The sequence below is a fragment of the Furipterus horrens genome, unplaced genomic scaffold, assembly GCF_987537825.1.
Source record: "Furipterus horrens unplaced genomic scaffold, mFurHor1.1.pri manual_scaffold_15, whole genome shotgun sequence".
Lineage (NCBI taxonomy): Eukaryota > Metazoa > Chordata > Mammalia > Chiroptera > Furipteridae > Furipterus > Furipterus horrens.
Window position 1 is genome coordinate 15,613,975 of NW_028327185.1, and position 15,252 is coordinate 15,629,226.

The following is a 15,252-nucleotide window of genomic DNA, read 5'->3' on the forward strand; positions in this document are numbered from 1 at the left end:
GCTTGTCCCTATTTTTGGTAAGAGATATGCTAATTTTTCACTTAATATTTCTATGTACATATTATGGCACCATTTGACTATTAAAATTTAAGTGTTTTAATGTTACTTCTCTTCCATGTTCAATTCTTTTTCCCATATTCACAGAGGAGCCAATAGGCTCAGAGAAGCCAAGTAACTCCCCATGGCTAGTGCACCTCACCGGCGGGCCTCGCCGCTCCGGGCCTCCGTGGTCCACATTCTGCAGCTAAACCCTGGGCCCCTCACCCTGGACCAGCCAGACTAAGCAAGTCAACCTTCTTTCACTCGAAAAGGCGCAGGTTTCTTTCTTACAGGTCTACACATCTCATAGTGTCTGAATTCAGTGTCTGCTCCATGGCGGGGAGTAACTGTACAGCCTACCTCTTCTCCCCAAAATCAGACTGGAGCAAGGCTGCTGGGCTAGAGGAGACTCCAGTCCAGCCGCAGGGTCAGGATTACCGGGACTGTATGTACCTAGACAAAACGGCCAGCATCAGCTGAATTCTCTAGTCCCCACCACCACCCATGTTTTGAAAGAACAATCTCAAGTTCAGAAAGGCTAAGCAACTGTTCCGGTCAGCATGTCTACTGTCAAAGCTGTGTTGTGAACAAAACCCAATGCAGAAATATTACTCCAAGTGAACGGAAATAAATCATATTGGTTTATAAGCTCGTGCTTTGATTTAGCACCTTCCTCTTTTTCCCTTTCCTTTCCTTCCTCCTGCCTGTAAGCCTTGAGAAAGGGTCAGCCCCCAGGACTTCTGACCTTAGGCCCCCACCATGTCCTGTCCACTGGCCATGACCTTTGTCTGTACTCCACCCACTCAGGACTCCTCTCAGCGGCATTCAGACGAGCCCCCGTGCAGCAACATCCAGTTGGCATGTAATGGCCTCACCAGTGCCCCTGAAACTAACCCGTGGGTTGTGACTAGTTAACTATAATACTATGAGAAATTATGTACCCCAGTATATCACACATGGAAATCTTTTTTCTTTATTTTTATGCACTACCCTCTTGAGTCTCACATGTAATTATAAGTGTTTCTGGGCATTTCAGGAGTAAGGGGAGGGGAGGACTTACAACGGAATGACGCCTTGCACCTGCTCCTGTCCGGCAGTAGCTGACACTGAAGTGAGTTGTTAGTCCAGATGTACTCCATCCCTGCAACCACTCACTGTTTCGCCCAGCAAAAACTATTTAAGGGCCATTTAAGGAAGAAACAAGAAGCCTAGTTATTTTCTGAAAGTCTTCTGTGGGCACCTAAGATAAAGAAGGTGCCAACATCAAACCTTGCTGAATGGATGTCCGTGGCTTGGGAGAAAAGCCTGGAGATAATTTCAAAATGCTTCATCACACGTGCATTTGAGGGCACAGAGAAAAAAACTTAGATACCGACTCAAACACTTGGACTCAGTGTAAATGTTTTAGGAACACCAATACAATGAACTTCACTCACGTTATAAAAAGTATTTAAGTCTAAATAAGCAAAATAAAATAGAATGTCCAAGCAACAAGAAAGCATGTTCATCATTTGATGACAGTTTAAAAAAAGGTATGTAAAGTAATGGTGCCCCTTATAATCACTGAGTCTTGGATTCAATATAACGTAATCTATGTGCATACTGGGTCACATATACTGTTGGTTGAATTCTAAAAGTTTGAAAGCCCCTGCTTTTGGAACTTTCATTAAAACAAACAAAAACACAGCAAACAGGCCCACAAAACAAATATTTCTTGATTCCACATGTCTCAATCCCTGGTCTTTCAAGTGTTTCAAGATGTGTCTGTACAGCGAGCTTCACCTCCCACTTCCTCAGCAACTTTTTACTTTAAGAAACATTTAATCACAGTGATATAAAACTTCTTTGTAAGACCTAGCAAAGTTCTCAAGTTCAAATGGATAACACCCCTGGCCTCCTGTCCGGGTCAGGAACCTCTCTCCCCCGTAGAGTTTTGTTGTCTCTGGACACATACTGAAATACAAAGTTAGTTTTAATTTGAACTCTAAATGAAATCATTCTGTAGGAATAATTTGTTTCTCTTCACTCAACACTGAAGGTCCCTCCTTAATTTCAAATGCACAAAAGCAGCTGCAAAACTATTGCCTGGGGAGCGTTGGAGATCTTGCTCCCCTGGCACGTGTCGTCAGTTTGGCTCAAACTCTCATAAACATTCTCGGCAAAGCAAAACACTGAAGGTACATCCATGTCGTTGCATGTAGCTCTAATCTGTCCATTTCTCTTGTAGAGTTTACCATGCTATGACTATTCAATAACGTATTTATCCTTTCAGGTGCATTTAGTTTGGTTCCAGCGTTGGGAAATAATGGACCGCGTTGCCGTGGACATTTTTGTATGTGTATCCTGGCGGATGTCAGCATGCGTTTCTGGCCCCACGCAGGGATTGCTGGTAGTAACAGAGGATCCCTTTGTTCCACTTTGCTGTGTGCCACCAGACTGCTTCTCGGGACAGGTTACAAGTTTACATCCTCACCTCTGTAGGACGGTCCTGATGGACTAGCACTTGGCTTTGTCAGGCTCTTGCAACGTTGTTGGTCTGATGGGTGTAAAATGGCATCTCATTGTTTTAAATTTGTGTTTCCTCAAGTCATACCAGGTTAAGTGATTTTTGTTTGTTGGCGATTTGGGTTTTTGTGAAAGGTTTCCCTTTAATACTTTTGCCTTTTCCCTACTGACTCACTGATTCGTGCTGCTTCACGTGTTTTAGAATTCTGGAGTTGGCTAGACACTAGTCTCGTGCGGTTCGAACTAAATGAACAAAATTTAAAAATTCAGTTCCTCAGTTACGTTATCCATGTTTCAAATGCTCAGTAGCTACATGTGGCTGGCAGCTGTCTTACTGGACAGCAGAGAACACCTGCACTGCACAGCCGGTTCTAACGTACAGCTCTGCTCTAGACATTTGTTGCTCAAGTGTTACGTGTATCTCCTCACATCCATAGCCTGCCCGGTACTTCTTTCTGTGGTTCTTTTGATGAATGGATGCTTTTGAATTAATCTCCCCTTTTGGTTAGGGCTTTTCGTTTCTTTAGCAATGTCTTCCAATCCCAAGGTCAGGAGGATTTTTTAAATGGTTTATATGTCTGCCTTTCACATTGAGGACTTAAATTTACCTGAAATTTACTTTTGTGTGTACTGAGGTAGGGGCCCAATTTCATTTTCTTCGTCTGGATAGCCAGTTGTCTTAGCACTATAGTAAAAAGTCTGTCCTTCCTTCACTACTGTAGGTCACCTATTACAAATGAAGTATCCAGATCTATTTACCTTTCCACTTTTCCTTCCCTTCTGTGCACTTTCTGCTTCCATTACTCAAGCAGAAGTGCTCCTGCTAAGTGTTTTTGGCCACCACCCCACTAAATCTAATGGGTATTCTTTGATCCTTACCTTACTTGGATTCTTGGTGTATCAGCACAGCTGACCGCTCCTATTTTGAAGTGCTCTCTCCTCTTGGCTCTGGGGACAGTACCCTCTCATTTTCTCTTTGTTGTCTGGCTGCTCCTTATCGCTGTCCTGAACTGCTAGAGCACTTCAAGATATAGTCTTCTAAAAATTTTTTAAAAAGATTTTAATTATGTATTTTCAGAGTGAGGGGAAGGGAGGAAGAAAGAGGGAAACATTGATGTGGGAGAGAAACATCAGTTGATTGCCTCTTACGTGCCCCCAACTGGGTACTTGGCCCACAACCCAGGCACGTGCCCTGTCTGGGAATCGAACTGGTGACCTTTTGGTTCACAGGCCAGTGCTCAATCCACTGAGCCACACCAGCCAGGGCATCAAGGTATGGTCTTGAAGTCACAACTCTCACTGTATGTTTTTATCCTTGGTAATGCCATCTATTTGCAAGGTTTCTAATTCCAACTGCATGCCACTGACTCTTGTGGTGATTACCAGGCCTAATCCAAGCTGGAGAGGTTCGATGAGGTTTCTAGACCCACCCCTACCCCCAGCCTTGCTCTTAAGACTGAGGAGTAGAAAGTGGTAAGCTCACACCCCCCACTAGGCATGAATGAAGAGTGTCTGGCCCTTGTTGCCTTCAGTGGTCCCTGCACCACCACAGGAAAAGCATGCCTGTGATAAACCCAATCCCGTGATGGAGCAGAGTGGAAGCTCAGGACCAAGGGGACCTTCCTAGTGAGTCGCACATGAAGCCCACCTGACCTCTACTTCGGTACATGAACCAGATTCCTCGTCTTCAAAACCACTTGGAGTCAGATTTCTGTCCCTAGCAGCATAAAGTGCCGTAAAGAACACAACTCCCTAAATAGCATGTCAGCCCAGACCTCTCCACTGAGCTGCAGGCATGACTCCACATGCCACTCAACATCTTTCCCTTGCTTCTCACGAAGCACCTTAAAGTTAAGAGCCCCAACGCTGAACTCTTGACCTTCCATCCGAACCTCTTCTTCCTCTAGTATTTTCATCACAATAAATGGCAACCTACCCACCGAACTGTTCACGCCAGAAACACACAGGTCATCTACGATTCCGTTCCTCCCCACCCCACCCAATGTAAGCCTGGCCAAACCCACCCCTAACACAGTCCTAGATTCGTCCACTTCTCTCCACTTCCACGGTGGCCAGTCTAGCCCATGTCACCCTCATCCCTCCCCTGGACAACTGCTGTGGTCACACTGGTGTCAATTCTCACTGTTACACCCGCCAGAGATTCCTTACAGCTGCCAGCGATTAAGAAAAGCAATCAGTAAGTATTTCGTGTCCTATAATGTGGCAGTTAAAAGGACAGACTATGAGTAGGACAGATGGGCTAATTACCTTTTGTTACATGAGGAATTAACTCTAAACTTTAATGGCTCAAAACATCATTGAATGCCTCCCAGTTTCTGTGAGTTGGGAATCCAGGCAGACTCCGCTAGACGCCTGTCACAAGCCCATCGAGACGTTGGCCAGGGCTGTAGTCTTATATGAAGGCCTGACCGGGGCAGATGCATCCAGGCTCATTCGTGTGGTTGCGGGCAGGATGCAGGTCCTCACATGTTGGTGGGAGGCCACTTCCAGTTCATGGCCCCAGGGATCAGTCTATAGAGGCTCGCCACATGGCAGCTGGCTTCCATCATTCAGCTGCGCCCTGACGTGCTTGGCAGACTGGGTGCAGGAGCTGCTTAGTTATCCTTATGATGAAGTGCAATTCTAGGTCTATGTCCTCCTGTGGCCAGTGACATCAATGTGGGAATCGGACTGCATCACTTCCCTATGCTACATTCTTCAATGGCTTCCATCCCTCCTGGGATAAAAATCACGCTCTGGACAGTGCCCTGAGCCCTGCCAGTTACCCAAGCCCCTGTCATGCTGTTCTGTTCCTGCTCACACTGCTCAGCCCCACTGGACTTCTCTGAGTGCACAGGGTCTTCCCACTTGGGGGTCTGGACCATTCCTTCCTTAACTGTGCATGGCTAACTCCTGTTCACCCTCCAGGTCTATTATTTCTTCGGGGGAGGCCTTCTTTGAATGCTTAATCTAAATTACATCCCTGGATATAGTCTTCCATAGCATCCAGTATAGCATACTCACTGGTGTTTTGAAATTATATATTCATGTTCACGGTATTATTTCATTAGTATCTGCCTCCATCTCTATAAACTATAAACTCAATCCATGGACTGTATCAGGTTTGCTAACCACTGTTTTTCCACCCACTAACACACTGTCTGAGGGCATGACACTCACATATTTAATATAAAAATACTTTTTAGGCATTTCAGACAATCATACTGAAGTATCAAAGTTGTCCTTTAATAGAGCAAATTGACAAGGAACAGCTTGAATCCTTAAATTCTATAATGAAGACTTTGTTTACCACAGGCAGCTTCAGAGTTATCTGGCTGTTACGTAGGTGTGATAATGAGGATTTCTGGTGTGGGCTGAGCATAGATTTAATAGACACTTTTCTAAAACATGCAACTGAAAGCCAAGTTGAAGTACAGACTAAGTTTTTAATCCATATACTTAAATACCAATCTGGGCAATAGCAAAATGAGAAGCCTACATAACTCAAATATTTTTTATACAACCAAGACATTTTTAATACATTAATAAAACAAATGAAAAGCTAGTAATCATATCCTTAGTAGCTGGACCTTGAATTTAAAAACTTTAAATTGTTTCCTGTTTTGTCTCTATTCATTACTTTCCTTTATCCTAATTTCCTCTTTGTTTTGACCAGTCTACTGCTAAGTTAAAATTACAGTCAGATTTTTCTGAGCCTGACAATCTAAAAAATTTCAGCTGTTCCCCCCACGCCCCACCTTATACACATTGCAGAGATTTATCATTGTGGTTCAAAATAACTGAATATTCTAAAGTTTCTTTATTCCAAAAATAAATAATATAGCTTTTCTCAGCTTTAGGTATTTCAAATACAAAATGGTGACATCACCAGGCCTGTCCACACCACAGGGTTGCTCTGAAGATAAAGCAAGAGCAACCTGAGCAGTGCAACCATGTCCTCCGGGCATCTGTGGACACAGTCACACATGCACATCCCTTACAACCGCTCCTAAGATCTTGGGGGAGTTGTGACAGGCATTCTATAAAGTTCAATGACCCCACATTAAAGTTAGCTCACAAAAGAAAAAAGAAAAAAGCCAAATACACAGATCTTTAAGCGCTTCAATTGAAATCACAAAGTATATACATGATCGATAATGTGAAGAATGACCAACCTAATACATTTCTGTGTTTAATTAAAGAAATTCTGCATTAAAAGACAAACACAAAATATTCCAAATCAGTGATATTTCCACTTCTGAGAATGATTCAGTCCAATTTATAAATTTCATTATTTCTAGCAAATACACCATACAATCTAACTGAAGAATCCTCTTATTACAGCTAAGAATACATTTGAATTCTAGGCTTTTCCTGTAGACCGTGTGGAAGGTGATACTGTCTGGCTAAGTTGCCAAAGGATCCTTCTTACAATGTCTCAAATACATATTTTTATCTATAAGAAACATTTCCTATTATTTAGCACCTTAGGCTCAAGTAAAAAAAGATTTTTGGCACAAAATTCTAGAATCTTCCTATTTAATTTCCTGATAATTCTGGTGTCCTTGCAGAATATTATGTATTGAAATGCATTTTTAAAATTCTGGCATCATTTAAATCTTTGAATGAGTCCATTATCTGGAATTGTTCAATAAATAGTATGAATTAAATAACACAGTTCTTATGCCCCTTAGCGATTTCATAATGTGGTCTTTCAAGAAAACTGGAAGTAGAATCTTACAAAATAACTCTTGATGGCAAAATATATCTCGTCTCCGGTCAGCAACTGGCAATCTTGGATGTACACATAATATTAAATATTAATAATCCATATGAATGCCAAGAGAATCATGATTCAGAGTCAGCTGAACGGACTACAAAGCAGGTAAGAATGCCCCTCCTTCAGGGTTCGTCTGACCTACATAACTGCTGTAACCCAGAAGGGGCGACCACGCACCCCCTCTCCTCACAGTTTAAATGAGATGCCAACACTTTTTTTTTTTGAAACTAAATACATTTTAATAGAAAACAAAATACAAAATAACTCTTTTCAGAAAACAGAAATATTTAATCCTTTTCCCACAAATTAGAGCTTGCTTCACCCTCAGAGTTTTATATGCATTCATTCATCCTCACGATTTTTCACAAAGGGCTTATTAAACCGTTATTGCAGGAGGTGGGAGCTGATGAGCTCCAGGAGAAAAAGACTGAAAAAAGCCACACTTCGGAGTAAATCCTTATTTGGAAAGTCAACATTTTCTCATTCTATCTTTTGACTTACCGCCTCAAATTATTTTCATTTCTTTATGACAATATGTGGCCTTTCAGGGAAAACGGTTCATAGAAGCGCAGCCACGAAGAGAATCTTTCTTCCCCACCATCACTTCAAGAGCCCAAGACTTTCTCGATCAGTCCACCCACCCACTGCTAGACACACGTCAGCTGCAGTGACCAAGCTGCCACCCAGAAACTGTCCCTTTTCTCACAATTCACTGTGCTACGAAATTCTCTGAATTCCCTGAACCTCAAAAATTCCAAGTATCACAGCCAGTGTCAGGAGCCAAACCTGAAAGATGGGAGCAGAGCAGAGCCCTCTGCCAGTGCTAGGGTTTCTCTTCTCAATAATAATAATAATTACTATAATTATAATAACAATAATAAAAAAAAAATCCTGTTCTCTGTAAGGATGCGAAAGGAAGGACTCTTTCCAGGATGGTCCTGGCCTCCTTTCCTCGCCCCCACCCCTGCATCTTTACACAGGTGCAGGTCCCCTTCCGTCGGTGACCGATGACACGCGACCCTGCAGCACTGCTCCACCTGGGAGCCCTCTGCGACCGTCCTCGGGCCACGCACAGCACCCGGCCAGTCAGCAGCATCGTGGTCTCACAGGGGAAATGAGACGGACACGAAGGTGCTCGCACGAGGATGCAGTGGCATCTCTGTAAGAACTTGCCCTCTGACCTCCAGAGCATCCTGACTCTTGATCTCAGGTCCGCCAATCACCATCTGTCCTCCCCCCGTCCTTTGACACTTGGGGGGCTGAGTGGAGGGGCGATGTGCTCAGGACGTCTGCACAGGAGAAGGGGGGGAAGCGGGGAGTCTTTCACAGTCAGTGATTCAATCATAAGACTTGCAATGCAGAGGCCCTCTACTCCACGACTGCCTCAGTCCGTCACGATGACGACGACAGTTAATGTTCCTGATTTTCCTGTGTGATTCCAGTCACCAGAAGGAGGTTGCAGGCCATGAACTGCACACTCAGCACATTGCTCATCTGCCCGGTGTACACGCCCACGAGCTCGCCCGAGGAGCCGTCGGCCGCCGCGCTGCAGTAGGTGTTCCTGATGTCCCAGACGCGCACGGAGTTGTCCATGGACGCAGAGGCGATCAGACTGCTGTCCGGACTGAAGGTGAGGCTGGTGATGTTGTCCGTGTGGCCTCTCAGTTCTTTGTAAAGGGTCCCAGAGGCCAAGTCCCAGAGCTTCAGCCGCTGGTCCTCGCCGGCCGATGCCAAGTACTTACCGTTGGGAGAAAAGGCGAGAGAAAGCACAGGGCCGCGGTGGCCCGTGAAGAGCCTCACCGAGTTCCCCTGCTGAGCACTCCACAGCCGGACAGTCTTGTCGGTCGAGCCGGTAGCTAAGTAGTTTGAGTTCGGGTGGAATTTGACGCAGTCCACGTCTGCCAGGTGTCCTGCATATATTCTCAGCGGGTACGTCCGATCAAATGACCACAGCCTTGCGGTGCGGTCGTGGGACCCGCTGGCGAAGTACAGGCTGTATGGGCTGATGTCCAGGTCCCACACAGGGTAGGCATGTCCTTGGTACAACACAGTGTTGGTGAAACTCCCGAGGTCCCAGTACCTGATGGACATGTCTTCGGAGCAAGAGAGCAACCCTGAGCTGTCTGCGAGGAACCTCGTGCTGTACACTGGCCCGCAGTGTCCCCGCAGTATCCTCATCTCCGTGCCCGCAGAGTCGTCCTCATCCTCCTGGGGACGCCGGCAGGGGGTGCGAAAGAGACACAGAAGAAACATGTTTAGTGGTTTGCACGGAAAGCCAAACCTTCGAGGGTGGGGAGACACTGCTCAGGAAGCAGCATCTACCCAGTAAATGACGGTCGTCTTGCCCTTACGGGCGACCCCAGGGAACCTACAGCTCACAACCGCGTAACTGAAGACAAAGACCCTTCCGGCTTACAGACCGCTTTCCTTAAATTCATTTTGCAGCCAAGAATATATCAGATCAACAGATACAGTGATGACTGTGGATCTTACTCTTAGGTTGAGGATAACAGATTTCACAAGCTGGTTAAAAGGCAGCCATCCTATGGTAACTTCCATTGCCAATTCTGATATCTGCCACTCAAAGGTTACTTTTGCATTTATGTTCAGTTCTTAAGATTCTTTTATTCTATGGGCTGGCCAGGTTTAGCTGCTTTATAAGCCACACTGCTCTCCACTGGCGGCTCCCACACCCGGGGTGGTCAAGGGTGAAGAGGGTGAAGGCGGATGTGGTCTCAGTTCATGATTAATGCAGAACCACGGTAGGAGTTTAGACAAGATCAAACCTGGACATACTCGATCAGTAAGCCAGAAAGGTGCAGTTATCAATAAATTACACTCCCTCCCTGTGACCAGGTATAAACTATTGGTGTCTAAAAAAGAAATAAAGATCAAGTTTGAAAACCATGACTCTCTGGAGGGTCTCAAACATTTCCCCAAAGTAACCAAACAAGGCTGGATTCAGAACTGCTTTAAAGCCAAGTGACTCATGTGATTCTTGGAAATGATTCCTGTGTGTGGGGACAGAAGAGGAGACAGCTGCTCATGGTACTGGGGCTGAAAGCCCCCTTCCTCATCCTCTTCCTCACACTATCTGTGTTCCACATCCATCTGCCCTTCGCCCTCTCACAAGCAAGCTCCTTAAAACTACAGCTGCCGCCTCCTGGAATCAGAAGTTAAAATGGGTTTTCATTAAATACTGGAAGAATGAGAACTAAGATGAAGATTCTTAAATCAACTGACTTTGTTGGCTTAGAAATAAATATCTTTGTGAGCTTTAGTTTCTCGTCCAGGAAAATGGCATCCTTTTAACTTCTACTTGAAAAATATTAAATTCAAAATAAAACAAATGCCTCCAATGTGTACATATCTGAGAGAAAGTTAAGAGAAAATAAACGTGGATGTCCATGAATACTCAAAATGGCTATTTCAGACACTCAACACTAAAAATACATAAACATTTGGGAGCTTAAGGTTCTACTGAGTGTTACCAAGAATATTCATAGTTTTCCCTTCCAAAGAGGTTACAACAACTCTTTCAAATTTCAAGAATGACTCATTGCCCTACATCAGAAAGTTTATTAAGAACTAACTGTAGGAGCAAAGAACAACCCCGGATGGATTCCACAAAGATCCTCTGAAAGTTTACAGTGGAGTGAGGGGCACATTGTATCTCTGGGGCTTAAACAGCCTTCATCTGGAGCAGGAGGTTATGGGAAGTGGTCACTGCCCCCTTAGCGGGGACCTACGTGGCACGCTCAGAGATGGGGAGAGTGCACCAGGATTCAAGGAGTCAGGCTGGCACTTCCCAAGGGTCTTTCTTTTTCTTTTTTAAATAAGGAATTAAAAAAAAAATTATTGATTTTGAGAGAGAGACGGAGAGAAACATTGAGTTGCCCTTTCACTTATTTATGCCTCACGGGTGGGTCGATTCCTGTATGTGCCCTGAGTGGGAATCAAACCCACAACCCTGGTGCATCAGGACGACGCTCCTACTACCAACTGAGCCACCTGGGCAGGGACCCCAAGGGTCCTGATGACTGGTGTCACCAGCCCATGGAGAGGTGCCTGGTTGACTCTACAGAGCGAGGAATGGGGAGACCAGAATGCTCCTGCTGGCTATCGCTATCAGCTCTTTGCCAGGACCACAGCTTAAAACAACCAGCCTCGTTTTCTTCTGTGGCTCAGTTCAGTCCCCATCCCACAAGGGCCTCCCTCGGCAGAGCCGAGATGAAACCCTGACCTGGCGCTGATTCTCACATGCCCAGCCCACAGATTCTCTCCCTCCTTCCTCTCATCTAACAGGACTACACCCCAAACTCCCTGCAACTGACCGGACCCTTTGCAGTAAATGGGCATGCATCCTAAATAGGAGTTTTTAATATATAAAGTGCACTTGTGTAATAATAAACTATAAAATTTAATTATAAAACATGCATAAAAGAGAAAAAACAGAGAAGTAAACAGATCTTTAAATGCTGCCTGACACGCCCCTGGGCCCTAGTGTGCTGACCCCAGCTTTAAACCATGTAGTCCCTAAAATCTCAGACTAGTTATGGGTGTCTGCTTCTGTATACTAGGGGGTTCCAGGGGCCTCAGCTTGCACTCCAGTCTCTCCCAGATCAGGAGTACTGGGGAGGGGGTGGTGGTGGTGGTGGTGGTGGTGGTGTGTGTCTGGTATTTAGCCTTGGGCTGTTCTCCAATTAGTTGCCACTGGAACTGAAACAAATTAAATGTGGCTGGGTCTGGAAGCCAGCTAAGACTTGGAAGCCAGCGAGGTGCTGAGTCTACGTGCGAGATGACAGCAGCCTGAACTTGGTCAGAAACGGTGGCCATGGTTAGCGTGAATGGACGTGTGCTCTAAGTGTGAAATACACACCAGATTTCCAAGGCAGAAAGGGAGGAAGTACCAGGTTTCATGAATAATTTCTTAATACACCTTACATGTTAAATAATAATACTTCCCCCAACTAGATTAAGTAAAATACATTATTAAAATTAATTTTGACTACTTTTTGTTACTGTTTTAATGTAGCTAGTAGAAAAATTTAAATTACATATATGGCTTGCATTATAATCCCACTGGTCAACATAGATCTAAGTGACAGTTTTACATGTAAATTACAGAACTGAGTGTTATTGACGACACGGAGTTCTGTATTTTCCAAAGTTAAAGATTATACCAGATCGGGGAAAGAACGTGCAACATTACCCGTAGGTGTTGTGCTGTTAGGCCAGGTGGGCGGGAGCTGGCAGTCGTGTACAGGTAACTGAGAGGAGAGCAAACCTTGATTTGGGAGCTGTGGCTTTGTCATGTTGCTCACGCATTAAAAACATGCAGCTCCCAATCAATGATGACAAAGGCTGGGTACTGTTCCTACCTGCAGCCGTGTCAAGGGTGGGAGCGCGGGCCTTGGTCTCCACTCTGAGTGTCTGAAGAAGGGGCTGCTGGTCCTGGGGGTGAGGACTGCTACGCCCCTTAACACATTTTCAAACGTTAGTCTAGATTACCTTCAAGCTGGAGATAACTGAAACTACAGGGCAGTGCGGTAAATCCAGTTCTATTTGGCAAAATTAACAGGTTTTTTATGTTTATGGGACCTTTTGGTTCCTGTTTGATTCTTTTAAAAAACCGAGATGTAATTCATGCTATTAAATTCACTCTTTTAAAGTGTACAATTCAAAGGTTTTTAGTATATTCACAGAGTTGGGCAACTATCACCACCATCCAGGGATGGACCATTTTCATCACCTCCAAAAGAAACCCTGGACCCATTAGCAGTCACTTCCCATTCTCCTGTCCCCGGCTCCTGACAAGAACTGATCTACTTTCTATGTCTATGGATGAGCCTATTCTGGATATTTCCTAGAAATGGAACCATACAACACGTGGTTCTTTGCGACTGGCATCTTTCCCTAGCATAATGTTGACAAGGTTCATCCATATTACAGCACATTATGATATATCATGTATCTTTATTCCTTTTCATGGCCGAATAATATTCCACCGTATGGATATACCACCTTTGTTTACCCATTAATAGCTGATGGACATTTGGGTTGTCTCTTGCTTCACAAAGATTAGGGCAGAGATTGCAAACTGGCTTTTTAAGCTGGTATGCGTGGTGCTGTCTAACTTCCTACCATCTCTTTGGTCCAGGTGGCTTGACCATTTATTTTTACCTGCTTGGCTTCCACAGGTATGTGAGTTTGTGGCCTTTGCATTAAGAGCCTTGACTTTAATGGTGAATTCTTCAAGGAAAACAGGAAGTCAAAATTCTCACAGAAGAAACATTAAAAGCCAATTATCGGAACTAATTTATCCCTTGCTTTGCCACAAAATTCTAGACAGAAACCAAAAAGAAAACTTCTGCTAACTGCTGTGACAAAATGGGTGGGGGTGTAGAAATCACAAACAGGAAACCCCTCAAAAACAAGAGGAGGGCCTCAACTTTTAGTTCTAAAGTTTAAAATAAAAATTGTTCTCAAGGCAAGCAGACGCTAGAATCTTCACTACTTTCAATACGGATAATGATGAGTACACCAGAAAGACACGTGAGATGACAAACCGCTCCTCCGATGCCCTTTGCTCTCTGCCAGGTGGACAGCACCTTCCACCACGCACTCAGCTGCACACGGATGTCATCCTTGACCCTTCCGTCTCCGCAGCCCCTCTGCCCAGTGACTGCGCTCCTGTCTAACCCATCCGCTGCGCTTCTTTCCACCTCCGGTCACTGCCCCAGTCTGGGCTACCATAAGCTCCCGAACACAGTGGCACCACACTGCTTCCTGTTTTGTCCCTCCCAACTGCAGCCATAAATAATTTCTTTCAGTTCCTGGAATTCATCATGTTCTTCACCTCGGGGTCATCAAATACCTGCCCATTGATGCCTGGAAGCCTTCAGAGAACAAGTCACAGAACCAGGGGAGAATCTTAAAATTTTTTATTTTAGTCTAATGCTTTTTCCATCTTTGTATCTATCTTTGCTATCTTCCTTTATATTAATTTTTAATGCCTAGAGTATTCCCTAATTCAGTAACATCAGAACTAATAAGCCAGTAAAATAAAATTTTTGTATTTACAGAGAAATGTAAGAAAATGGGGACAGTATTCCTCAGTTGCCTGTGAAGAGCCCCCAAGAGGCTAGAACTGTCTCCAAGGGAAAGAGAAATCTGGAAAAATCAATACATGTGCAATAAAAAAGAAAAAAGGATTTTAGGGAGTGGGAGTACTATAAAATCCTAGAAATCAAAGTTAGTACATTAGAACTTAGATTCTTTCTTCATCATAACAAACTCCTCTAATTATATATACTGTCTCAGTTTAAGAAACAAAATTCCAAAGGACATACTATTAACTGGAAGGTGACTAAGAAAACAGGAACTGGAAAAAAGAGCTTAATTTGTGCATCCAATATTAATATCCTATCAGCAACTGCAAATGAACTCAAGTAATTTAAAAAATAAAAAATCCTTCATTTCTCAACCCCATGCAAAGACGTTTCCATCCAAAGCAAGCGAGCAGGGCCATGTGCGTTTCAGTGGGGACGTGACAGAAATATTCTAGCCTTCAACTTGTGTGGGCCACTCTCAGGGAAAGTCAACTCTGTGAGGGACCATCTCTATCTCCCTGCGCCCACGGGTTTTCTAAGGCAATTCTCAGTGACCCAAAACTCAGGCCACTTGGCCTGCCCCTTTCAATGCCCATCTGCACACACAAAGCAGACAAGATCATTACGCTGACCGATGGGCGAAACGCCAACTATCCTTTCTGCGCACTTTTCAGAATGCAGTTTGGAACAGCCTGGGCCATGAAGCCGGAGGGCTCGCACGGCCTCGGAAAGGCTGCCAGCGCCTGGTGGTGGCGGGAGCACAGAAGCCAGGGTTCGCATTTACTGTTGATGAGACTGGAAAATGGCACACTGTTT

At 44.5% G+C, this 15,252-nt stretch overlaps 1 protein-coding gene across 4 annotated transcripts in view; it reads right to left on the reverse strand.

Annotated features, from left to right (window-relative positions):
• Positions 1 to 5,769: 5,769 nt before the first annotated feature.
• Positions 5,770 to 15,252, reverse strand: part of TAF5L (TATA-box binding protein associated factor 5 like) — a 32,811-nt gene continuing 23,328 nt past the window's right edge. For all 4 annotated transcript variants that reach the window (XM_090263407.1, XM_090263409.1, XM_090263408.1 and 1 more), the window contains one exon: positions 5,770 to 9,532. In XM_090263407.1, the coding sequence (XP_090119533.1) occupies positions 8,735 to 9,532 (798 nt within the window). In that variant the 3' untranslated portion in view covers positions 5,770 to 8,734. The remainder of the gene's footprint in view (positions 9,533 to 15,252) is intronic.